We start from the raw sequence: 26,170 nt of genomic DNA, 5'->3' as shown, positions 1-26,170 counted from the left end.
TCAGCAGGGTGTTAGGACTGAATTCTCCCCCTCGAGGTCCCTGAATATTTCCCCGGGTGCCCACCCCGGGGTGCCCATCCCGGGATGCCCACCCCAGAATGCCCGCCGGCTCCTTCTGCGCGTGAAGGCCACCCTCCGGCTTTGGTGGTCGTCTGAAGGAGCTGCGGGCTGGGCCGGGTGCGGGGGCCCATCCACGCCGGCCCTCCAGGTCTCGCCTCCACGCATCCAGCCCGGTTTGAGACTTTTTCTGTTCATGCACTGTGTCATTTGCCTCGAAGGTATTTTCACACTCATTTCTAGGCGCAAGCATAGCTCACGGAACAACGGCCCATAGAGGAGTTACACCTTGGGGCTCCCGCGCCTTTGGCACGGGCACTAGGGGGCCGGGGTGCGCGCCCCACTCTGCACGCCCGCGGGGAGCCCCGAGAAGCCCCCGAGTGCGCCCGAGGCCGGAGTCTGCGCTGCCGGGTCTCCGCCTGTCGTCCCTCGGGTTGGGGGTCCGTGGGGTCCCCGCCCAGTCGCCCTGGCCCGGCCGAGGGCTCTCCGGAGGGGACCGACGGGCGGTCAGGGCCCAGCTCGCGGGGCGCGGGCACCACGCAGGGTTTATCTGGGGAGTGGGCGTCAGTGTCCCGGGAAGTGTCCCACTTGAGATCCGCGACCCTGCAGTGCCCCCTACAGAGAGCGGCGGAGGGGTGGGGACCCCCGCGGCCCTCGGGGCCCAGTGCGCGCTGCATTTTTTTTTTTTTTTTTTTTTTTTTTTTTGCCTTTTCCCCTTTGCTTTCCTGCTGCTTTCCCCGACGTTTGTTTTTTGGTTCATCTTTTTTTTTTTTTTTTTAGTTAAAAAAATAAAAAGCGGGCAGCCGCCTGCAGTGGAGCGTGCTCGGCCTGCAGAGGCGCTCGCAGCCCGCCCGCCGTCCGCCCGCCGCCCGCCCCCGCGTCGCGTCACCGCCGCCGCCACCACCACCGAGCGCGGCTCTGCAGGCGCACAACCTGCCTTGCTTCACAACTTGCACTCTACTTTCTGGTGCGAGGCCCCTGAAAGCACGTTTTTCAGGCTAAGGGCCACACTCCAGACTTGCAACCTCGCCCAAGCGCTTGCTCCAGCGCCCAAATCCACTTAGAGAAAGGGAAGAGGGGAGCCCCAAGAACAACCCCAGGACGGGGCGGGGCACTCCCGCTCCTGGGGCAAAGGGGCAGGAGCTCCCACACCCGGAACGTTGGGAGCAAGCCCTAAGCACGTCGCAGGGGGGCACCCGCGAGGGACGGACAGGAAGAGGGCTAGGGGGAACGCCAGAACCCAGGACCACAGTACGGAAACGGCCCGGGGCTGGGCTGCCATCAGATCCGGGCATGGAGGGAGCCGGAGAAGAGGAGTGAGGAGGCCGGGGAGGCAGGCCCTGTTGACCTCCTTGAGGCTGGCAGTCTGCTGGCAGTGAAGGACCAGGCCACCAAGGAAAGAAAGTCTCGAGCTGAGACTTAGCAAGTCCAGACTCGTTTCGCTACAGAGGGAGCTGCAGCCTCTAGTCTGTTCAGGGCCCGGCCCGGTTCAGGGTTTTCGACCAGAAACTAGATCAGTTCCCTGTTGGGAATAGTGAATGAGTCAGATCCCAGAACCAGGACAGGGCTTAGAAGCTCAAAAGCCACGTTAGGGGTAGAAGCAAAGACCTTTAGGGCAGCTCATGGACTAAGACGGGCAGGGGGCTTCAGACCCTCCCATATCGGAGTGGGATTGGCGAGTTAGACGCTTGTAGATCGAAAGTTGGATTGGGGAGGGGTCTCTGGGACGTTAGTTTGCCAAGCAAGGATTGGGGGGATTCAAGTGCTTAGAGATCGAATTCAGGGCCTGGGTAGGGGGAGTCAGACAATTGGAAAGCCTAGGTGGTTATTTGGGGAGGGGTCTTTGCGTTTGGTGGAGTGCAAAGCTGCGTCTCTTGGCTTGAGGCCTGGGATCTTGTCAAGAGAGGCATCTGTGAAAGGGTGGGCCAGCTGGGCCAGACCAAGAGAAAGAAAGTGAATAAATCGGACTACCCGTGGGTGGGGGGACCCTGAGGGGGTCACAAAGGGTGAGACATGGCCACCAGGCGTTTAACCGACGCTTTCTTGTTGTTGCGGAATAATTCCATCCAAAACCGGCAGCTGTTAGCCGAGCAAGTGAGTAGTCACATCACCTCCAGCCCTCTGCATTCACGTAGCATTGCTGCGGTGAGTCTCCTGGCGGCCTCTCCGACACACGCACCGTGTGCACTGCGGCTGTGCCTGTCTGTCTGTCTCTGTCTGTCTCTCTGTTTAAAAAAGACGATGAAAATCCTAAGACTAATGCGGAAATGCAAGGTTTTTGGGTTAGAGCCAAGAGCCGTCTAGGATCCTCGACGGGGAGAAAAAACATTAGGCCCGTTTCCACTTGTGTCTCGCTCGCTCTCACTTCCGCAGCCCTCCCCATCCGCCGGCGTCATTGCACGACCGGCCGCTTCCAATTTACATACGTTTTAACACCATGACTTGGAAGCGTCGAGCTTTTCTAATGCCTATTTGTTTTGTTTTGTTTTGAGCTCTCCCTCCCGCCCCGTAGTGAGCCTCACTTTGGCTCTGATTGCCAAGTTGCAGGATCTGTGAAGCAAATCCTTGCAAGTGAACGGCTCCCTCCCCCTCCAGCAAAGAGGACGGAGTTGTGGTGGTGTTTGTGTGTGTGTACCTGTGTGTTTTTCCACCCTGCGCCCCACTTCTTTTCTGAATGGGCTCACAGTCCTCTGTGTGGCCGTATTCTCTATGAGTAATGGCTTCGCTGTTTTTCCTGGGGGCTTATGTCTGCAACTGTAAGGTGCTAGGCTCTTCGTTTTCCATTTCCCAGACAGGAAATTAATCTTTCCCCTGCCTTCGAACTTTCTGGAAAAAAAAAAAATGATGTGTATGTGAAAATTAACCCTCCCAAATAGCTGTTTATGTATTTATTTATTATTTTTGTATTAACCAGACCCTCCACTTAGCCGGTAGAGTTTTTGTTAGTTGTTTTTTGTAAACAAGGTCCTGGAAAGATTACTGTTTGGGGTTTGTTTGCAGTGAGGGCTGCCTTCCCTTTCTGAGTCTCAGTTTACTGGTGGGTTAAATAAGAGGGCAAGACCGGGTGGTCTGAACAAGATGGTGATTATTAGTTCTGTCACATCCTTAACTGAGCAGTGAAGTTAGGAGGCTCTTGCAAGGGGGCTGCCTGCTGTAGACAGGGTGGATTTCAATGGAAACAGCACTGAGCATGAGGAAATTGTCATCCCAAAACCTAATCCTTGGGGATTATGCTGGAAAATATACAGTTTTTGAAATCCCATACTAATTCACCACTTAGGAAATGTATTGCTTTTTATTTTTTTCATTATCATGTATTGAAATGCTAAATAGAAAAATTATGTGATGGGTCATGATTATTGACATGTCTACTAAGATCATTTTTCCTTTTCATAAGTCACAGTGGGAAATATCTTTGACCATATACTCATAGAAAAGCGATTTTTTAAGCCGTGTGAGCAGCTTTAGGAATGAAAGCATGCAGCCTTTGGTCAAAGAGCATAGAAAGCAAGGACGCGTGTGTTTGCATTTTTATTTACATAAAAATTGGAAGGGGTTTTTTTGTTTGTTTTATATTTATAAACTGAAAGAAATGACACCATAGGGAAGTGAGTGTAAAGGTATCTATTAGGAGGGGAAATGGCAAATTCTAGTGCTGATTCAGAAGTACCCCGAAATAAGGCAAGAGCTAGAATGGAACTGAGTGAATAATATTTTTCAATAGAACGGAAACTGAATGAATAATATTTTCCAATAGATCTTTAGTTATGTTAAATAAAAAGAATCCCATGTTCATTAAACATGGTTTTATGCTACCTTGTGGGGAGAAAAATGTAAAACACACATTAATGCTTTTAGGGTCTCAATGTGAATTGATTGAAAACATGTTTATTTTAAAAATTTTAATCATATGAGGTTCAACACACCTTGAGGCTTTGGGTAACATGAGAAAAAAAATTTTTTAACTGCTATTCAGACAGTTTAAAAATCATGTGTTGTCCGACACGGGTAGCTTTTTAAAAGTACATCTCTAAGTCAAATTGCTTTTAAAAATGGTTTTCTAAGTTAGACAATTTTTTAAAAATTTATAAACTAAATAATAATTAGAAATGCATAAACTACACAGGAAAAATAGTATGTCTGGAAATGTACAGATGTATTTAGCTAACTCAGATAATTTCTTGCAAGTAAATTTTTACTAATTCAACTAAAATTCAACTAAAAATACATTTATAAATTAGAATGTTTAAAATGGTTTTATTTCATACCATTGAAAATATCACATGCTTTTATCAATATGAGCATTTAAGATCGTTCTCCTAGCATTAAAAGCAGTCGGTCATTTGAAATATCTGTGTAGTTTAGACCGTCTGAAAAATAGATTGTGCATTCTAACAAAAATAGTTTGCCTGAGTTAGAATTTTTTTAAAAAGCACACATTTATATATTTTAAATGTTTACATTAAAATACACACGACATGCCCTAAATCTCTGAAGTGTTTAAAAGCAAAGCATTACTTTTTTTATAAGTGATTTAACCGGAGCTGCTCCTGAACGTTCACACACCGAGAACCAAGTATGACAAGGTGGTCACATAAGGAGAGATTACAATTTTTTTCAGTTTTTCTCAAAGTTAATGAAGTATTACAAATATTTAGGATAAAAAGAAATGTCAAACATAATTTTTAAAAACTGTTGAGAAACTCATGTTTCTCATTGCATATTTAGCTCATACAAATTTCAAAAACTTCATTTCTGACTTGGTAAAACCACGTAGCAAATTAAAACTATATCTGTAAAATTTGAATATATTAGGTATTATTAAGAAATTATTATTTAGATTATAAATAAATTTGTTAATTTCATCAGTGATGACTACAGAAATGTTTAGTAGTGAAATGTCAAGATTGCTATTACTTCTGTTAAATGCTTAATGTCCCTCAAAAGTAGAGGAAGCAAATAAGGCTAAATGTTAATAATTGTTAAGTCTAGTGATGAATATGTGGGAAGGTATTTTGCCATTTTACATACATTTCTGTGTGTTTGCAAAATTGTAAATATAAACATAACAAACACATTTGACATAGTAAAGTACAACTATTAAAAAGAGACAATTTACAAATACATGTATTACCTGATAATTTAAAAAGGAAGTAACTAAACCTGGGCTTAACTTAATTTTTAAACATTATAAATTCCTAACCAGAAAACTGTAGAAGTTGATTTTGGAGTATTTGTTTTCTTATGAACAATTAAAAATAAATCACCTATGATAGTAGATTTTTTAAAAAATGTAGCTGTGAATTTCACATCCTTGAAAAGGATGCAGGAATTGATTACAGAGTGGGATGTATGTATATATCACACACCTCGCAATAATGCACACTTAAAGTTCATTAAAAATTTTACACTAATTTTTTTTTGAATACTAGTTTGAAGAAAAAGCTGGATCATTTTTGGTGATAGGGATTATTGCAGGTAACCTATATGTGCTTCCAAGTTTAGGCAGCATTCGGTCAAAACCCAATTTGTCACCAATAATAATTTACAGAAGAGGTGCAGCAGCAAAACAAACAGTCCCGGTCAGCGGGACCCAGGTCCCGTTTGTGAAAAGCCTCACATTCCCTCCATGTTCCCCCTATCCCACGCGGTGGTCCTCACTCTGTTCTGTCCTCTGCCAAGGACTGCGGCACAGGAAGCCTCTCCCTCCTGCCCCCTGCCCCTGCCACCTTATTCCTGCAATTTTTTTCCACCCTTAGAAATCGTGGCTCAGGCGCATGTTTAAGTTTCTCTCCTATGAATGGTGTTTAGTTTTTCCTGTGTATTTTTAAAAATTCAATACCTAGAACTAAACAAAATTCTATTTACTTGTTTTTTTCTTTTTTTCTTTTTTTTATCCTGTTCATATTAGTAAAATTAATTGTTAAAAACAGACCCGGTTTTGGTTTTAGTCTCTAAGAAAAATGCATTTTGGCAGTTCTCAAATTTTCAAACAATTCTGTTTTGGCCTCAGTTTTGGTGCCCGGCAGGTTTATGCCTCAGGGCAGCATGAAATAAAGGAAAATACATTAGACAGTGAGTCTGGGAATTGACGATGTGTCCCGATCGGCCGTGGACTTCATCTTTTTAGACATCTTTCGGCTGGTTTGTAAATTGAGTTTGAGTTAGGTGATTTTTAGTGGCCCTATCAATTTGATAATGTTTTTTCAGACTCTGTCTTAATACAGTCTTCCTTATGACCAAAGCACACGGCCTTAGCTTTAATTTTGAGGAGGAGAAAACCTTAGTCAACCACAGTACCGTGGCTGTCAGCCCAAGGTTACTGGCAAAAGTCCTAAGAGTAGCCCCAGTGCTGGGCAAGAGTAACTTTGACATCTATCACCAGCCAAGTAAGTGTCCCTGTTAAAGCAGTTTCTTGATCAAGTATTTACAGGCAGTTTGGCTTCAAGAACCTGAAATGGCTTTATGAAGTTAAATAATCAGCTTTTTTTTTTTAAGTGTAAAGTTTTACATGAGTGAATGGTAGAAGCTGACATGCTGTATGGATTTTTTTTTTTTTAAATCTGGAATGAGCCTCATGCAGGGGCTGGAGATGCTTTGTTAATGTTTACTGCCTAATCTATACCCTTTCCAAAATAATGCATAATCTATAAATAGAAGCTAGAATTAATTGGTCTTAGATTAGTTTGAGACTAGCACATTATTTTTAATAAAACCTGTGCTTTATGAGAAGAAAAAAAAGAAAAGAGAAAATTCCGGATTAACTGTGATGATAAGAAACCTGAGATCCTTCTTCACGCTTGACAACATCATTACTTAAGATTTATTGAGCACTTGCTGTATGCCTGGCATTTGAGTGCTTTCATGGAAGACCTCGTGTCATTCTCACAGGTGGGTGCCCGTGGTACAGTTAGAGAAACCGAGCTGTCGGGCAGTTAGAGACCCAGTCAGCACCATGCGCCTGGAGAGCAGGGCCTGGGGCTGGAGCACTGCCCCTGTGAACCCAGCACTTCAGCTTGCTCCTGTTTTCCAGGACTGGGGTTGTAGATCCTGGAAAATGGAAGAACTTAATATTTAAATGCATTTTATTTTTCTAGCAATAGAGTAGCATCTTTATCCCCATGTACAGCCTTCTGCAGTCAGTTTAAATTGCACATCAAAGATTTTCAGGTTTTAGGTCCGGGCCAAGTGTGCTGGAAAATCAGTTCTCTGTCTTTAGACTCCAAGTATGAAATCATTGTATATTTCTCTTTAGATCTATTTGCTTTTCTGCTTTTAAAGATTCCATTTGAGCAGTGAGACTTACTTGAGAATAAGGATACTTTGTTGGTTAAAAGTGAAGCAAACTTTTATTTTGGCAGTAACGGAAATAAAGTAAATACCACTATAGCATAGACCTGTATTTCCAACTCATTTTGCTCAACTTTTCCAGACTTCCTGAATAAACACAGATGGGTTTCCACTTATTTTTCAGTTTTAAGTAGAAAGTTCTTTAGACTATAAATTCCACATGCTACTTGGAGTTTTCAATATTTGCTTGATTTCTTGCCATTGGCAGGTCAAAAACCTAGATTTAAACATTCTAAAGATTTAGAAGGTGGTGATGTGTAGTAATGTGTTTTCATTCCCCTGTATTTTGGTCTTTTCTGATGGTAACTCTGAATATTTTAATTCACATCTTGACTAAATTTACTAGTAATTTGGGGGCAAGACGAGTTTTGAAAGCTTTCTGTTTTTGAGCAGCCAAATGGGGTCGGGGGGTTCTTTGGAAAGATGGCCTGAATTTAATTCCCGATACAGTATGGGAGCTGCCTGTCACAAGTAATTCTCCAAATTGTTAATAAAATTAGAGAGATGCAGGGTGGGGTGGAGAGAGGCCTGGGCACCTGGGACTGTCCCATGTTAACTGTTAACAAGCTTTGTGACTTCAGGGCACGCGTGGATGTATTTTGAAGCTTAGTTTTCCTGTGTGTAAGAAAAGAGTTGCTTCTAGCCCTCGACTCTCATGATTCCAATTGTCATCTGGTAACTGCAGAAATCAGAAGATCAGGATGCGTGTGCTTGGCTAACCGTCCAGCAGCACACGCTCAGGCATAGCAGAGGTTTGGACCATGGTTTGCGTGATGGTTTGTTGGAAGATTAAATGCCATGGCCCTCTATAGAATGGAAGAGGCTGTGGCTGCCCGAAGGGGCTTTGCCTTGGGTTTTTTCTTTTCTTTTCTTTTCTTTTCTTTTCTTTTCTTTTCTTTTCTCTTCTTTTCTTTTCTTTTTTTTTTTTTTTGATAAAAGATGTCCATGCTCTCTTTCTGGAAACATCAAGCTCTTAGAAAATACAAACATTTTTCCTGCGCACAGTAAAACATAATGAGATCAGCCATCGACGCTGTCTTGTCTGTCAGTCCCTCCCAGCAGTGCAGCCGTGGCAGTGCGTGTGCGTGCACAGGCCATTCTGCCTGGGCGGTGGAGGAGTGTGGAGGGTCCTCAGCCCTCTATAATCTCATCTAATTGAAGTAGTACACGGAGTGGTGTTTGATTAGATTTTATTGCTGTCATTGGATAATAGTATTTTGGCCCTGATAGACCAGCTTCCTTTGCACTAATTTTTAAGTAAGCAAGTGGATGTTTTTGATGCTCTAAATTTATGGCTAAACATTAAAAAAAAAAAAAAGTTGACTATTGAAATTCACCCCTAATTATTTTCATGATCAATACTGTAAAAAAAAAAAAAAACCAGTTCTAATTTAGATTATCTTATCGTTAGTAACTGTCCAGAAGATAGAGTTCCACCTTGATCCAAAAAAATTATTCTTTAGTTTTCTGTTGAAACTTAACCCTTGGGGGCCTATTTTCCCTCCTCTGTCCTTACTGTTTGTTGTCTTGTTTGCTTGTTTTTATAATAGCTTTATAAAAGCTGTTTTGCCTTTTAGACTAATAGTATTACAGGCCAAGCCAGTGGTAAGAGTTTTTCTTTGATTTTCCCACCCGTGTCTCTCCGGGAAGCTGGTTTTCAGCACTTGCACCGATAAAGCCAGTCTGCGGGATTTAATTTGTAGAGAGAGCCCTTACATGCGTGATCACTCAGAGGCTGTCTCAGTGCAGCCATAGGCAATTCTGCGGGTTGTTCATTTTGTAATTGTGCTGCATTTGCGCACCGACTCACATGTTTAAATATGCATTTGCTTTGACATAGTCGCATTACATTTGTTCCCTTCCGAAGGAAATTTAAAATGTTATGTGTTGTATGTTGTATTTGATATTTATGAAACAGATTAGCAGTGTACTTGAGTGAAAGCAAACAAGTGTATTTGTTTCCAGTGTGTTTTAATTTTTACAACTATTTATTGCTTGTTTCCTTCCTCATTTACTAAAATAACCACAGTCATTAAAAAGTATACATTGATGTAGCTTTTTTTTTCTTAAGAAAGGGAAAGTGGGAGGGGACATTTTTAAATGTCTTGGACAGTGGAGCTTTATTTTTAGTCAATTTAAGACTCTTGACACCTGTTTGCTCACCTGATGGTGCCTTGTCTGTCTGTCTGTCTGCCCATGCTGTCCTTCCTGCTCGCCCCGCCTGGACCGGCCTGACGGTACTACACATCCACAGGAGCTAGACGAGGTACTGTGATTTGACTATTTTTATATGTTAGGTGATTGTTGTTTATAAAATACCTGTTTCCCTGCAGCCTCTGGTCACATATATAAAACGGTAACAGAGCTTGTACCTGTTCTAGCGTTTGTTTTGATTATTTTATAATGTGTTTAACAATTTAGTACTTAGAACATGTTTTGTGGATTTTCACACCATGTGAGTTGGTAATTTAGAGAGGGTTAAGAGCATTATTTACTACTCTTGGGAGATGGCTCAGCTTCGGCTGCAGTCAAGGGCCAGCGTTTCCATGCAGGCGACGGCGGACAAGCCTGCCTGGGGGGCTGCTGCCGAGGCTGCCTGGTTGCAGAGAGGAGCCTCGGGCCTGGGGCGAAGAGGGGGCACCTGCCCGCACCTGCGCCTCCAGAGCTGATCGCTGTGGAGCGCCAGCCGGCCCTGCCTGGCAGCACGTGTCCTCGTGTCCCAGCCTGGTGGAGACGTGTGTACCGCTGCGCTTCATCTCAGCAGCTCGACTGAAAGGGCAGAGGACATCTGAGGAGACTGCGGTTGTCTTCTTTGTGTGTCTGTTGTCCTTAGCAGTGAAGGGACAACATTGTTTTTCCTGAGGGGAAAAATTGTTTAAAGGGAAGGTTGGCTTGTGTTAATTTATCAGTTTGTGCAATAAGGCAGGATCAGGATCGGTGCCTTCAACCCCTCCGGGTCCTAGCTAGCAAAATGGTTCCACCTGTAAGAAAACCTAAACTAGTTAGTAGTAGCAATAGGCTAAGCACCACTAACCAGTAAATAAATTACATAGCTGGCATGGTGGTGCATACCTGGCATCCCAGCAGGGGCTGAGGTAGGAGGATCACTGCAAGTGGGAGGCCAGCCTGGTTACCCATGAATTCAAGACCAGCCTCAACTCCATAGCGAGGTCCTGTCACAAACAGTCAGATAACACAGGGTCTGGCCCCCGCACGGGAGTGAAGCCTGAAGGCCTACGAAGGCCGCGTCACAGGAGCTCCTAGACACATGGCCAAGTGGGAGGGTGGCCGAATGCAAAATGTGTGGGTAATGTGATTCCTGCCTCACCTTTAAGAAAAGTAATACCCTGTGTGTGCTTTAAAAAATTCTCAAAAGATACACAAGAAAAAGTAACAGTGAATACTCCTCAAGAAAAGTCTAAGATACTTAGAGAACTTCCTTTCTGTTGCAAACCTTTTCTTAGGGTGAAAACATATTTCCAACCACATGCACTGATTACTTTTGTTGTTAGAAACCCGACCTTAGGCAGCAGCTCCCTGAGCAGTGGCAGTCAGACCTGCTTGGGAACACCTGACCCCATCTAGGAGCCTCGTGCCCGCACCAGGCCCAGGCACCGGGCCTGGACGTGTGAGTTCACATCACTCACGCACAGTGAAGTTGAGCCTCCAGGGTTTGGTGGATATGCATCGATTGTTAAATGCAGAACACAGGCAGCTTTAACACTGATGTGAGCATAGAGTTTACCAAGCATTTTACAGATGTAGAAGTTAGGACCCCTCCCCGCAAGGCAGTATAGGATGAGGGAGGAGGGAACACTGGGACCGGGGGAAGAGGCGAGGCGGGTAGTGGTGGAGAGCGCGCAGAAGTCGGAGTAAGGGCCCAGTGAGGATCAGTGTGGGGCTGTTTCTGGTCTTTCCCACTGCTTCAGATGGAAAGTTCTGGAACCATCTGAACTGCACCGTATAGGCCAGCAGGCTGGTTGCTTTTCTTACATGTACTCTCTGAGAAGGGGGGTCTTCTGCTCTGTGATGAGAGAGCCGGGGACACCCCCTTTGCTGCACACTGGTGGGAATGCCCGTGTGGCGACTTGGCCTGCTTGTCCAGTCTCTTCATGTGGCCGCCCACGGCCACCTCACCCCCTCACACGTGTCACTTGGCCCTTTTTCTCTGTTCTTAGGGATGTTGTCCTGCAGAGTGTAGCTTCCTGAATTAGACGTGTCATGTTAGTTTCTTCGTTCATTCATCCTGCCCATCCACTTACTGTTGATGCACTCGGTTACTGTAGTTGTGCACTTGTTACTGTGACATGCCCAGAGTACCCTGGTAGCTGGGGATGTGGTGGGAACGGCACTGCAGCTGGCATCGCTGGGGCAATGCAGGGCTTTACTGGGGTGCCTCTGAGAGTGGAAAGTACCCATTATTTAGGCCTCCCAGAATCCCTGTCTCATGGCTTCTGCTCCCTGCAGGCCATCCAGGCTGGCAGCCACCCCGTTGCTGTCTCCTGGAGATGCTGAACAGAGTAAGGTGTCCCCTGGCGAGGGGGCGACTCTCTTGTGACAAATGCTCAAGGGTTAGTTCTTAAAATTCAAAATAAAAACTTTTTTTAAAAAAAGAAAAAACAGGGTTTGTTAGGCTCTAAAACTGCACGGCTTGGGGGTGGCCCAGGTGATGTGGTAGGCATCTGGGTCCAACCCACGGATCGTGTTGTGAGACCTCAGAGAGCCCCGTAGTCCGTGCTTATGAAGTGAGGAGCGACCAGCTTCGGAAGGGTTTTCCCAGAGCCTGAAAGGGTCAAGTCCAGCCGGCTTCGGGAGGGTTATCCCTGAGCCTGAAACGAGTAGACATGCATAGGGCACAGGTTACTGTTGACTCGATGTATCGGTGAGACTAGCAACAGTGATGTCAGGGTGCTGAGGTCACGGTGAGTGCTAAGATTCTCAAGTTTTTCATTTGGTATTTTTTTGCATAGTTCAAAGATATTTTGAATAATTTCTGAATCAGAAATGGTAAGCATCTTAAACGACCACCGTTTTTAAAAAGCATAGTGCCAGCCTCCCCTTGGCCGTTGCTTCACTGCTCCAGGAACCTGAGGTGTCCCAAGCCCCTCAATTTAGGGAAGGGGTATGAGCCTTCTATGTGCTGGCTGCTGTGTGTCCTCTGACTTCATCATGCACGTGCCTCACAGAAGCGAGAGTCACTAGGTTGGACTTCTTCAGTGTTCGTTGCGGGATGTCCAGCGTTATCCCCAGTCCAGTGCAGCGCTGTCCGTGGGGAGGAAGCGTTTCTGCCTTTTCTGGTTTCTACAGAGACTCTGATGTTTTCTTAGTCTTACCGCACCCTGACTCAACCTACATGTAAAGCAAGGTTGACGGTCTGTAAGAGCAGGAAAGTCATTTATTGGAAGCAGGCAGATTGGCAAAAATGCCTCTTCCATAGCACACGATCTTGTCCATTCTATCTGGTGCTCTTCAAAGGGACAGAGGTCCACATCTGAGTGAGTCCAGGGCCAGAGCTAATTTAGGGAGACCAGCACCAAAAGCCTTCAGAGCGTGCCGTTCTGAGATTCCGCAGCAGTTTCCTGCATGCCCCACAGGAAGGGACTCCGGGTTAGTAGCTCCTCCCTGCCCCTCCATTTGTGGGGGACTCCACACCATAAATCAAGGACACTGATCTTCAATTTTTAATCCTCCTAAGGCTAGCTTTCAGAACTTTTTCTTATTTAAAAGATACAGAAAGATTTTTTACCTTCAAAAGTATGTTTGTTTAAGAAAAGGTTTAATAACCAATATATTTTTGAGTTGACATTAGGGAAGAAAATGATAAATCTGGCAATTTTTAAAGGTCTGTGTGGAATAGGATGGCAACTTGAAAATTGATATGTATGCTAGATCCTCACCAAATAAGAAAACATGTTTTTAAGTAGGAAAGTGAGGTTTTGGAAGTTGAAAGGGTGATTATTTTGCACTTAAAATGTATTTTTATGTTCATATTTGTTTCCATTTCCGATAGTTGACATTTATTTTCAATTGTTTTCCTTCCCAAAACATGTCATCCTCTTTTTTAATAATACATACTGTGCTACACATTATAAATCGCTACCAATAAGAGAAATGACATTTCTCCTCAGTAGAGCAGCACTTCCAGCATGATGAGCTATGACTGTAGATCCTATCACAAAGGGGACAGATGATCTGCTGCTCAGAGCTCGCAGTGCTGAAGAGGCAGCCGGCCTTTCCCAGCGGCAAAGCCCCAGGCTGAGTGTGGAAAGCTGGCAGCCAGCTGGTCTGCAGAGACCCTAGAGGTCTTCTGGTTTGCAGCCTCCTTAGGGCCAGAGAAGAGTGCTTTCTCCCCAATTTAGATTTATAGCTAATATCAGGGAGCACATTTCTGGTATAAAATAAAGCACTGTTTGCAGGAGCTGAAGCCACTTCAGTTGGCTATTCATAGATGGTTTCTAATTTATTTGTTTTAGATAAAATAATACTAGTCACAGTGTAGGTAAATTTAGATAGAATTGCATCTTTTATATATCTTTGTTTCATGTGTTTTTGTAAATAGCAAAAAGTACAGCTTATTTTGTTCTCGAACTTAGAAATAAAGTCACTGTAAATCAAACAAGTCATTATTCTCCTGCAATATGGCATAATCACAGGGTATGGTGGATTAGATAACAGACTGGCATTGTGGAAATTCTATGATTCATCCAGAGGTTTACCTGGGCACTTTCTAAGTTTTGCTTGGTAGAAATAGCTGGAGTTACAAGTCCAAGTTCTGCTGTAGTACAGCAGCGACTGGGTCCAGCAGGCCCTGCCCTGGCCGCTGGCCACACAGGTCCTCCTCTGCCATGTTGGCGTGCCCGGCAGCATTGGGTGCCTCGTGGCTTTGGGTGAAGAGTGCGGCCTCCAGTTGGCGCAGCAGCCCCCGCCCTCCCCGTCCACCTGCTCTGCAGGTGGCCCTGCTGAAGGCCTGGTTTATTGGCGTTTGCGTGCTCATTTGGGGCCTAGCTACATCCCTGTGCAGTTGGTGGGGAATTAATCAGAGTACTGGGTTTTGTTGTTGTTCTGATATGATGGTTTGTCTTGATTCATTTTCCTAGCAAATTGCAGTTACATTTCACGGGCCTCCCAGAGTAACTGGCAGCTGCAGGGTGGAAGGGGTGTCTGGAATCCGTTGACTCAGGTTTTAAGCTGTCACCTGAGCTTAGTGGCCTTGGGCAAGCTATTTGACTTTCTCTGGGTTTCAGTTTGTGTATTTTTACAGTGGAATAGTATTTCCTAGCTTACCTACTTTTGTGAGGATTAAAATAGTAAAAATAATTTAAAATTCTTGTTAGTAGGGTCTTACTTAAAAACAAAAGGTAGAGAGTGAGAGGTCCCACCTCAGAGTGCAGGCTGCAAGTGGTGCAGGTTTTGGCAACTTGTCAACTAAAGCAGAGGCGACCCTGGGCCTGAGTGGCCCACTGGCCTCGGTAGTGGACCCTGATGGCCTTAATCCTAGCTCCTGGGTGCTCAGGGCAGTGGTCGTGTCTGAGGTGCCCCCCCTGAGTGCCCCGGGCACCCAAGATGCTGAGAGCAGATGGAGGTATGGCGGGGCACGGCGGGCGGAGGAGGGTTTGGGTGGGCATCACCTTGCCCTTAGGCGTTTTCCTAGGAACCCTGTGTCCAGGGTTTAGGGCTGATTGCTTGAAGAGTTTTTGAAATCTAAATTTTCCCTTATGTGGTATTTTTCCCCCTTCATCTGTGGGTTTTAAAACTTTGCCTGTTCCTTTATTATTTATTATTTACCAAATTAATTTAAAAATGTATGTAATTGCAGGGAAGAAGAAAAACAATTAAAATTCCTCCCCCAGTTTTATAGAACATTTACAAAGTATTATCTATAAGGGACTTTTTTCCATAGACTGTTTACTATTATATTGTGATTATCATTTGGGTCTCTGGAAACTATCACTTAAAATTTTTGAGCTCTGCCACCAGGCTTGGTGACTTACTCCTGAACTCTAGCACTTGGAGGCTGAGACAGGAGGATCTCAAGTTCAAGGGCAGCCTGGGCAACTTAGAAAGTTGGCAAGACCCTGTCTCAAAGCTCAAATATAACAAAGACAAGGGCTGGGGTTGTAGATCCATGCTAAGGCCCTAGGTTGAATTTCCAGTCCTGAAAAAGGAAAGAAAGGAAAAGGAAAAAAAGAAAAAAAACACTCTGCGTTCCTGCTGGGCATCTCAAGGTGTTGTCGGCTCGTTCATTGCCTCCCGGCGGGGAAAAGAAAGTTAGTAAGCCTGTGGTTTACCGCCTGTTCTGAACTCTTGCTAAGGCACGGGATTTCAAAAGCAAGAGCTTGAGGATCGTGTCAAGTAAGGAAAATATTGCCAGTGGCGTGGGCTACCATGGGATTGTGAGGCTGGCCCTCGCCTGGGAAGGGACTTTGCCCCTGGTGCAGGCGGCTCTTTCACGGGTTAACTCGGAGTTACGATGACGGGCGAGGTAGTGATCGGCATTATTTCTAACACTAGCAAGTGCAGGCGAATAAACCTGCTACTGTCAGACAGTTTGCATGAGGCCCATGGGTAGCCCGTGCTGTTCACCTGTGTCTCATCGCCTCATCTGCTGGGGGCCACGTCTGCTGTCGCAGTGCTGGTCCCACAAGCTCTTTCCTTTGAGCATCTTTTGTTGACTTTTTTTTTTTTGTTTTTTGGTACTGGGGATCGAACTCAGGACTGCCGCTGAGCTGAACCCCCGGCCCTTTCTGTTGACTTTTTCATTCCATCTCTAGGCAGATGCAGTCAGATTCAGGTTCGCAAGCACATCCAAGGAAGTTAAGGATTGGTGCATGGAGAGATAGCAAACCGGTTCGGAGCCCAGTGGTGTGACCCTTGCGTTCTGTATACCAGTTAAAAGGGCGTAAGAGGATCTTTTTCTACCCAGTCCGAGTAACTCTTGCAATGTTCCTTTGTCTTCCTGTAGCTTGCCGATGACCGTATGGCACTGGTGTCGGGCATTAGTTTAGACCCAGAAGCAGCTATTGGCGTGACAAAACGGGCCCCTCCCAAGTGGGTGGAGGGAGTGGATGAAGTAAGTTGAATGTTTGTTTCACAATTTTGTTTTTTGTGTAATAATGCCAACATATTTTAATGCAATATAAGCTCATTTGTCTAGAGGGTACAGCACTAGAAATACCTAACCTTTGGGTTTACACATTTTATATAAGAAAGATTTCATGTATGTTAATGATTTTGGCAGTAGTTTTAACATTGGTAGTACCTACCTAAATCATAGAAATTAAGTTGTGCAACAAAGAACAGTAGATTTTTACACATTTTTCTGATAATTTAAATTAAAATTTGCTTGTAAATCAAATTAGTAAGCAGCAGGTTCCCTGCAGACCCAGCTCTGTGTTCTGAGTGTAGCTAACTGTCTGTGAGGCAGGCAGATACCTGCCAAAGCATCAGCACAGTTCTGGTGACTTCACTTGTGTAGATACAGTATGATGTTGGCCGGATTAAGCAGAAGATGAGAGAATTGGCCAGCCTTCATGACAAGCATTTAAACAGACCCACCCTGGACGACAGCAGCGAGGAGGAGCATGCCATTGAGATAACCACCCAGGAGATCACACAGGTGAGGACGCAAGCGGTCCTGGGCCCCCGGAGCCCACCAGTGCTGTCATTCTGAAGCCGCTGGCCCACAGCTTCCTAGTTTCCCTTCCCCGCCGGAAGTTCTCAGAGGAGCTTCTGGGTGCCTCGAGGTCCACCCAGTGTGCCAGCCTATGCGTGTGGTGTCTTGGGAAGGAGGGGCCTGTTTTTTAATAGTTGGTTTGTTGGTAGATGCTACTGTGGGTTGATTAAGGAAAAATTAAACTCAAAATACTGCTGAATTCAATCATTTGATTTAAAAACATAACTTCTAGTGAATAAAAAAAGTTATACTAAAATACAGTTGTCATAATTGGAAAGAAAGTGTCCTGTTGGCTGGTGGTGTGACTGGTGTCCCAGCTTTTAGTGTTTTATGTTCTTATTTGTATAAATCAGGTAGCGGGTGGACTAGCGGGATGTGGCAGGCAGGGGACACAGCAGGCTGTGCACAAACAGGGGCCAAAGCGCAGCGGATCGCCATGTGTGGGGACGGAAGGCTCGGACAACTTTTATTTGCTCACTTTTCTCTATGGGAGCTGGACAAACAGGCCACCACCACTTCCTGCTGGGTGGAGAGGCCCTGGTGGCTTCCTCACCGCAGCCGGCGCTGAGCGCTCCTGGCCTCGCAGCTGTTCCACAGGTGTCAGCGTGCGGTGCAGGCCCTGCCCAGCAGAGCCCGGAGAGCCTGCTCCGAGCAGGAGGAGCGACTGCTGCGGAACGTGGTGGCTTCCTTGGCGCAGACTCTGCAGGAGCTGTCCACCGGCTTCCGGCGCGCGCAGTCCGGCTACCTCAAACGTGAGTGCTGGCCGGTCTCATCGGAGGGCTTTCTGAGTGGGGAAGAACTGCTTTCGAGGGGTTTCTGGTGTGGTTTGCTTTGCTGCTTTTCTGTGGCTCGCCATGGAGTCCTGTACCTCTCCTCCTCAGCGTCTGAGCATGTTCACACCTTTATAGCAAAGGAAGTGCCTCCCCTCGAGGAGGCACAGCCCTGGGCGCCATAGAATAGTCAGCTCTAAGCAAGAGTTGGCAAAGCAGCTGAGCACATTTTAAGAACAACCTCCAACTTAGGTGTGGAGGTTGAGGAACTGCTCATAAATAGGTAAAAACAGTTACGGCAGCTTTAAAGCCACATACTAGTACAGTAACAAAGCCTTTCATGAGAACATTTCCCGAGAACAGTTCACGACCACCCCTGCCCTTGCCACCTGCGCACTGAGCCCGCCTTCCTTCCCGGTGGTTGGAAGCAGTGACCCGCGCCTCTTCCTTGCCCTGTATTCAGGGGTTTGCTTCATTGCATTGTAATCAATGAAGTCGCCTAATCTATCCCCCCATCTTCCTGATTCTGACAAGGGACGCATTTGTATTTTAATTTTATTTCTTCTGGAATTTGATTAGGCTCATGTGGAGCTTTTACTAGAGATGCTACCAGAGAGAAACACTGATGTTGTCATTATTCATGTTTTGTGACAGCAGTAAATACTTGTTTTCGCTTAAGAGATTCTCAAATGATCATGTAATTTTTGTGTTGGCATCGAGTGACTTGTGCCAATTGGAGTGTGGCTTTGTCTCGAATAACCCCAACTCCTGCGTGCGTTGTGTGTGTCAGTGCTATCCCCCCCACCCGCGCCCCCTGGAGACGGGCTTCTGTAAAGCTCTAAGGAGGTCGCCACTTTGACTCTTGAGCTTCACTCTAGATGTTCCCCTTTCCATGGTGGAGCGGTAACCAGGATGGTTTACGTAGTCCAGTAAAGTGGATTCCTATCTGTGATAGGCATGAAGAATCGAGAGGAAAGATCGCAGCATTTTTTTGACACATCAGTACCACTAATGGATGATGGAGACGGTAATGCTCTGTACGATCGGGTACGTGAAGGGGCTAAGAAATGGCTGCTGTACATTTGCACCCCGTTCTGTGTCTCTAACCCCTGTGCAGTGCAAATGGAGCAGCACTGTTGGCCTTGAGTGCCCATCAAGTGATCTTTGTAGCAGGCAGAAGAACAGCCGCACTGTTTCTTCCTTTCCAAAGCCACAGGAGACCTTGTGACCTGCTTTCCAGAGCCTTCGGGAAAGCAGCATTTCCCGCTTTCTCGGGAAGAGCACAGAGAGACGCGAGGCCTCCCAGAGTCCTTGCATGGCTGCACGCTGAGCTTCCCTGGTGTCCCTTGCCGTGGCCACAGTGCCAGAGAACCCAGTGCTCTGGGGAATTTGCCTATTTGTTGTCATGTGTCTTATATTTTTTCGTAAGTTCGTTTTCTTTGAATTATATCTGAAGTGACACAGCATAGGTTTCCTGAAGGGGACCTGTGCATTGCTGTTTCGCTAGGGTCTCACGGATGACCAGCTGGTGTTGGTGGAACAGAATACACTGATGGTGGAGGAGAGGGAGCGAGAGATCCGGCAGATTGTACAGTCCATCTCCGACCTGAATGACATCTTTAGGGACTTAGGAGCCATGATCGTAGAGCAGGTATGTGGGTTATCCATCCCAGCTGTTGGAGCTGCATCTTCTCAGAATCCTTGGATTCTGTATTTGTCAGGAAAACATTTGAACCCGTGTTTGTGTGTGTGTGTGTGTGTGTGTGTACATGTGTGCTCATATATATGTGTGTATGTGTGTATTTATATTACAAGTGATATAGGCTACTGTCGCTCTCTATAAAAATATTAATAAACTCAGAAAGAAATAGAACTTCTAATATTGTGCCCCTGCCCCAAGACTCATGTGAGCACCATAGTGCAGACCCCCGCTTGATTCTGCCCAAGCACTGGTTCTAGCAATAGATAAGATTTCCTTTCTAATTCTGGCAGGTTATTGTGTAATGGCCATTGGAACCACTAGCTTTCAAGTAGAATTAAATTGTTGTTCACCGTTAAAATCTGATTAGGGCATTTTATTATCTTGCCAGCAGGGATTTGGGTCCTGATCCCCCAGAAACCAACTGCAGAATGGAGTGTTCAGGCCACGCAAGATCCAGTTACCCTAATTACTCCCGCGTTGCCCTGTGAACCGCTGTCTCTCCTGATCCAGCGTGTTTCCAACGCGAGTCCCACCACATGCAGCTCAGTGGCCCCTTCTTCATGTAAGAGCAAGAGGTCAAGCGGTTCTAACAAATTCTCCTGGAGGCCCAGTTTTTAATTTTGGATGGTGAATGGGCGCTTTCCACGCTTTGCTGTGACCCAGAGAACCACCCTCAGGCTCACAGGCGCGACAGTTGGTTTGCAGGTCTGATTACCTTGGGGTTGAGCTTAGCTGGCACGCTCTGCTGACTTGACTCCAAAATGTAAGCAGCAAGTGGACATCAAAGCTGGCCTTTTGCTGGCACAGCCTATGTCCACCGAACCACCCAGTGAGTCTGACACAGTGCATCCTACCATAGTTAAACCTGAAAAAGGAGCCTCAATTTGTCCCGTATCTCTCATGAGCTGGATTTTATTGCAACTAATCTAGCACTCTGCCACCAAGTACCTCACCCTGCTCGGGGCGCATCCCAGAGTTCCCAGCGCATACCTTTATGGCACTTTAGGTAAGACCCACCCTGCGGCAGGGGACGTCTGTAACTTGCACGTCTCATATTTGAAGTTCAGTTTTCCTCGCTGCAGTTGTTGGTCACCTGTAACTGTCATTTATTCCTCAGGGCACGGTCCTTGATAGAATTGACTATAACGTTGAACAGTCCTGTATCAAAACCGAAGATGGCTTGAAACAGCTTCACAAGGTAACAACATCTTTCCCTGGTGCAGAATTTTAGGAACTATTATCAGATCTCAAGAATTCGTAAGAGGATTCTCCTCTGGCATAACTCTGAAGCGTTCATGTTTACGGTTGGCTATCAGTGCGGTCATGTAAAACATACCACACTGTTTCGTTGGAAGCTGACTGTGTGGGTCGTTGTGTTTTTACCGTAGTTTACCTTTGCATGGGTCCTTTGCCCTGGGAGCAGGTGTTGCCGAAGGCCCCATTCCATGACAGTAAATCCTAGAAGGCCTGGAGTTTTCCCTTCTCATCCTTTCTGAGACTGCTTGTTTGGGGCCCTCAGCTGACTGGGTATCTGTTGAAGTCTGTGTTGAGAAGTCTGCCTGCTTGCTGCCGCTGATTCAGACTGGGCTTGGTGCAATGCACTTCTGATGAATTGCTGGCAGAGAGTCATTCTGGAGACGTAAAAATCTAATGTTCCCTTTAATTACCACCGCATATTTGCATGTTACCTAAGAAAAGAGAAGTTTGTGGAAATGAAGTCGGAGGGCTCTCATTCTTCGCTAACGAGGTGCCTATTTCAGGACGTTTTCATATTACTTGTTAATTTCTTTCTCTTTAAAGAAAAACAGTAGAAAGCCTCTTAGAAGTCTCGTCATCAGTTATGAGAAGCAGGCAGGAGCTGCTGCATTCTAGTGTATAATTGGGCACATATTTTGTTTAAAAGGAACATAATAATATTCCACAGATAAAATAAATTCTGTTTATTTCCTTGTATCATTGAGGCTCAGTGGTATTTCTAGCCAAACAGTGAACACCTTTCCAATTCACTGACATACGATGCTATTGTTTTTCTGAAGCCAGTCACTTCTTACAGCAGAGATTGCCCTGACAGTGGTGTCTACTCTTCAGAGTCTAGCCAGGAACCCTGGCCTGTCTTTGGGGTGCTGCTGCCTGTGGAGCAGCACATAGTAGGGAGAAGTCACCTTAGATAGGCAGAGGCTTGTTACGCATGTAGATGAATGCGGTTAGGAGCTCTGTATATTAGAAGTGAAAACCAACTTCAGTTTCTCATTCTGTAATACCCAGGTTTTGATACACTGCTGAATTATGCATGGGTTTTGAAGCTTCTTAAATAAAAACTAGTGAAACGTGTTTTCTATTATAACACAGACAGAGGGGAAAGCCTTTTCTGTAAAGTGAACAAATCTAGTGGGAAGTAGAAATTTTGTTTTAAGTTGTAGTTTATAAATCATCATGAGAGGTTGCCAAGCATGTTACCAGTGTGGCTTCCCTGGTGCCGGGCTGTTTATCAGGAGGAAGGTGTGCTCCATCTCTTGGCCCCACGCTGGCGGTGGCAGCAGTGCAGCTGGCCTTCCTGGCATCGGCTTCTCTGAGGATGCCTGAGCCTTGGGAGCTGCCTCCCTAGCTGTACTCTTGAGGTTGTCCCCTCCTGCCGTCTCCTCTCAGAGCAGGGGCTCCTCTGGGCAGGCCATGGACCCACCGAGAGAGCTCAGTCTCCGATAGGCGGGCGGGGTGCCCACGGAGGTGAGATGGAAGCAACTGACGTCCTTACTAGGTCTCCTCCTGCACCACATGCCTTGCCAGGGTTTGCAAAGGGTGGAGTGTGCCCCGCCCCGGGCCTTCGACCCCCTCACAGCTCTCCTGCTCAGGGGTGTATGCCTTTCCAGCCCAGGGCGTGTTGGCACTTCTGCATCCAGACCTGGTGGAGCAGCCGACACTAGCGGTGTGTGTTATTTAGAGAAGAGGACAGGGGCCTCGCCCCAGGCTGAGCTTCAGGGACACCACGCTGTCTTTGTGCGCTCTGGGAGGACGCCCCTGGGCTGGTCTGTAGCAGATCCGTGGGGTACACCGACTCATTTCTCTTTTGAAGGGTGGGCTTTTTGTTTCTGATCAGGTTCAGAGAGGTAGCATGTAGGCTTCCTGGGGCCAGAGGCTCCATATTCCTGGTGATGCTAAATGCAGCACCTGCCTCTTTGCTGGGCAGGGCTGGCGCCTTTCTGTGTGCAGGGCTCTGCCTCATAGCCAGGGAGGTGGGAGCAGAGAGCAGCAGTTCCTCGTAGACCAAGGCGCGTGATCCACAGTACCTCTGCAGCCCGTGGCCTAGCAGTGGGTTCTGAACTGGTGTCTCCGAGTTCAGGGAGATAAGCAGCGCCAGGGCCCGGAGCCCTTGCCGCTGAGTCCACACTGAGGGAGGGTTGCTGCTGATGTGGCCTGGTCCCACCCGATACACCAGTGACTGCAGAACAAGCAGAGCCTGACGCAGGGAAACAGGGAGACCGGGTTGGGATTCTGGGGAAATGACCGCCTTTTCTCCTCCTCTTTCTGTAGGCAGAGCAGTACCAAAAGAAGAATCGGAAGATGCTTGTGATTTTAATATTATTTGTCATCATCGTTGTCCTCATTGTTGTCCTCGTTGGCGTGAAGTCTCACTAGTGGCCTTGGGCTCGCTGTGCCACGTCGTGGACTTCCCGGTGCGGGGCTCAGCTCGCACCCCTGCAGCTGCGCACCGAGGCGCAGCCCGCGCTCTCTGGGCCGTGGCAGCGAAGCTTTCCGTAGATTCCTCTCCACTGTCTGCTCCGGCAGGGGAAGGGCCTTCGTTTTGTTTTCCATCGTGGTCAAGTCTTAAGGACCTTTGGTGCTGTTGCAGGACGGAGATTGGTTCTGGGATCAGCTATGCTGTCTGTATTTTTCAGAGTGAAAACGAGCCGAAGTTCACAGGCCCTGCGGAGGCCACTCGATGTTAGCCGTGCGTTTGCTCTTCTCTCAGCAGTTATGTCTGAGCAGCTTCTTAAAATAATTTTTGGAAAACATTTTTTAAACCATTTGGTTTTGAAGCAATTTGGTACCAAAAATTTATGAGTAGAGGCAAAAATGCCTCTTCATTTTTCTCTATATATTTTCCAGTTGAAAACAAACTAAGTCCTTTCAGAATTTATAATCCATTCCCCATTAACTTAATTTAGCTTTTCCATCACTGTTAATGATCAGAGTAACAAAGTGTGAAAAATAAGAAACCATCATTGATGTTAATTAACACATATAGATGGGCCAGTTAAAACAGCTTCATAAGTTTAAATTGATTGTAAATAGAATATTCTTCATTTAAAATTTTTGCACCGCATTTTCTACTGTATACCAAAAGGGGTTACCAAGCAAAACCATCTAAATTTAAAAGTTGGCGATTTGAACAAACCTCACATTAAGAGGAAGCTCAACAGTGTCACGAAAGTCTCCAGGCTGAGCAGGCGTGTCTCAGGGTGTCCGCAGCCACGGCTTCTCAGGCCGCTGCTTACACACTAACCACGTCATGACCTGTTCAAACTGGACTCCATTCAATGAACTGTGAACTTCCACAGGGGCCATTTAACATGGGTCACCCCGTTTAGGATTAGCGGATCTCCAATTATTAACCAAACATCACTCCATTTCAAAGTCAAATATTCCACCTGTGACTTGATTTATTGCCTCTTCCGTCCCCACCTCACAGTGCCCGGGAGGCGGGCATTCTGCTGAGGGTTGCGACAATCTGGACTGGAAAGTCCTCTGCTTACACAGCACGGATCGAATTGCCAAAGCAGGACTCTGCCGTTTGCCTCCCTGTAACAGTCTTGCGGGGCTTGAGTGTAATCTTGGGGCTGCAGCGTGGGAAGTGATGGTAGCTTTGAAAACCGAAGGTGCTCATGTTTCATTTGCTCTGTTTGAATTGATTCCAGTATAACTTTGGTGGCTTTGGTGTAATTTTTGATGGCTTTTTCATTGTTTCTGCTTCTCTTAAAAAATTTAAGAAGAGCATGACCCCATTAAGTGTGTTACATTTTATTTAGGCCAGTCACATAAATGGCCTCTTCAAGAACTGCTTTTGAAGTGGCTTCCAGAACTTTCACTCAAGTCCTCTAAACAGACTGAGTCTTAACATCAAGCCCCTGGCCAGGTCTCCCAGCCTGTGTTGGCCTCCGGGCAGCCTCCTTCCAATGAGAACCTGGGCTTTGCCTGGCAGTCTTGGTGGACAGTGGTCCGGGCAGGAGAGCTGATCGCCTGAGAAGGCCAGGACCTGCATGTCCGACTGGGCTGATCTTAGCCTAAGGGCGTGTATTCACTTAGCCCAGCTCTCCCTGGAGTGGCACTGTTCAGTTAGGGGACTTGTCTGAAAACAGTCCATGCAGACCATGCTGGATAATTGGTAAAAGCTTTTGAAAATGCCCTTGAAGGACACTGGCCCTTTAAGAAAGGACCACTGCTTATTTATATTTATTTCCCCAAATAGGGTAATTTGGGCTGCCCCCCCCCAACCCATGGGGTAGCACATTGGAGCTGATCAGAGACTGGTTTGAGGGTCTTGTGTGAGGATGGGGAACCCCCCTCTTCAGTCTGGAGCAGGTACAGTGCCAGCCAGGCCCGGCTAGGTGTCCGCTGCAGTGACTGTGCCCAGGATGGGAGCCGTGCAGGCCAGCCTGGAGCTGGCCCTGGAGCCCATGCCTGACTTGTTTGGATCCTTAAATCACTGTATTTTTCTTCTGAGCCTGTATTTGGGGGAAGATCAGGAGCATGTGAGAAAGTACAGGAAAGTTGATAATCATGTCCTGGTACCTCAGGGTAATTCTTTCCTCTGAAAGAGGTGGATCCTTGGCTGCCCAGAGTCATGCCCTTAGTCCCTGCTGGCCGAGAAGGTGACAATCATCCAGGCTGGACTCTCCGCTGGCCTGGGATGCACCCTCCCCTCCAGGAAGAGGCCCTGCCTGGGTGGGCTCACTCTGGGCACCTGGGCCTGCCCAGCCCCGTCCCTTTCCAAGTGTCTTGGCTGGCTCCTGTTGGGTGGAGCCCGGAGGAAAAGCAAGAATGTGAATGTCCGTTTTGCAAAGCTCCTGATCTTTCCCCGAGATTGTAACTGCAAACTGCTGTCTGTCATTCTGTTCTGGGGAGGGGAAGCTGGCTAGGCCATGTCCTGTGAAGCTGTGTGTGTCTTTAATTTAACCGCTTTCTCCACTAATTGAGAGAGCATTATTTATTTGTTTTGACACAAGTGCTTGCAGTGTTTTATCCTAGCTAATGGCTTCTTAAAGGTAATAAAACCCTTCAACCTAATTGGTCAGATAAGACTTTTTTCTTGTATGCTTAAATAAAGCAATTAGTGAAGCGCTCTACCCAAAATGACTTTTTTTTGTCCTTTTCTAAAAATTAATTTACTGTTACTGGAAACTTTTTGTACAATAAAGCAATCATGCAGATTAAAGAACACCCTGCAATCCTAGTATTAATTTTAACAGTGGGTTCATGTATTCTTCAAACACGTTTGTGTGAGGAGAGGGCCTGACCAAGTCTGTGCTCTTTGTGGCCAAGAGGCCCATGTCCCAACGTCGGCCAGTCCTTTTGTCTGTCCAGTGCGTGCTTTCAGTGGGTCCCATCTACTCGCTATCCAAA

General features: G+C 46.3%; 1 protein-coding gene across 6 annotated transcripts; it reads left to right on the top strand.

Moving 5' to 3' along the window:
• Positions 1-1,299: 1,299 nt before the first annotated feature.
• Positions 1,300-25,987, top strand: Stx16 (syntaxin 16). Of its 6 annotated transcripts, none has more exons than XR_001202691.3 (10): positions 1,300-2,202; positions 9,662-9,673; positions 16,370-16,477; positions 16,883-17,023; positions 17,667-17,832; positions 18,806-18,897; positions 19,358-19,501; positions 19,944-20,114; positions 20,670-20,750; positions 23,081-23,181. XR_001202691.3 is itself a non-coding variant. In XM_003462044.5 (9 exons), the coding sequence occupies exons 1-9, from the start codon at positions 2,071-2,073 to the stop codon at positions 23,183-23,185; spliced, it is 930 nt and encodes a 309-aa protein (XP_003462092.1). In that variant the 5' UTR covers positions 1,301-2,070; the 3' UTR covers positions 23,186-25,987. The 6 variants fall into 6 exon arrangements, 4 of the variants coding, with proteins under 4 accessions (XP_003462092.1, XP_005000040.1, XP_005000042.1 ...); XR_001202690.3 differs by having other exon boundaries at positions 19,941-20,114; XM_003462044.5 differs by lacking the exon at positions 19,944-20,114 and having other exon boundaries at positions 1,301-2,151; positions 23,081-25,987.
• The last annotated feature ends 183 nt before the right edge of the window (positions 25,988-26,170 follow it).

The sequence above is a fragment of the Cavia porcellus genome, unplaced genomic scaffold (genome assembly GCF_034190915.1).
Source record: "Cavia porcellus strain 051 isolate PalLab524CR breed Dunkin Hartley unplaced genomic scaffold, mCavPor4.1 scaffold_5, whole genome shotgun sequence".
Classification (NCBI taxonomy): domain Eukaryota; kingdom Metazoa; phylum Chordata; class Mammalia; order Rodentia; family Caviidae; genus Cavia; species Cavia porcellus.
Note: the sequence above shows the minus strand (reverse complement) of the source record. Positions and strands in the feature narration are given on the sequence as shown.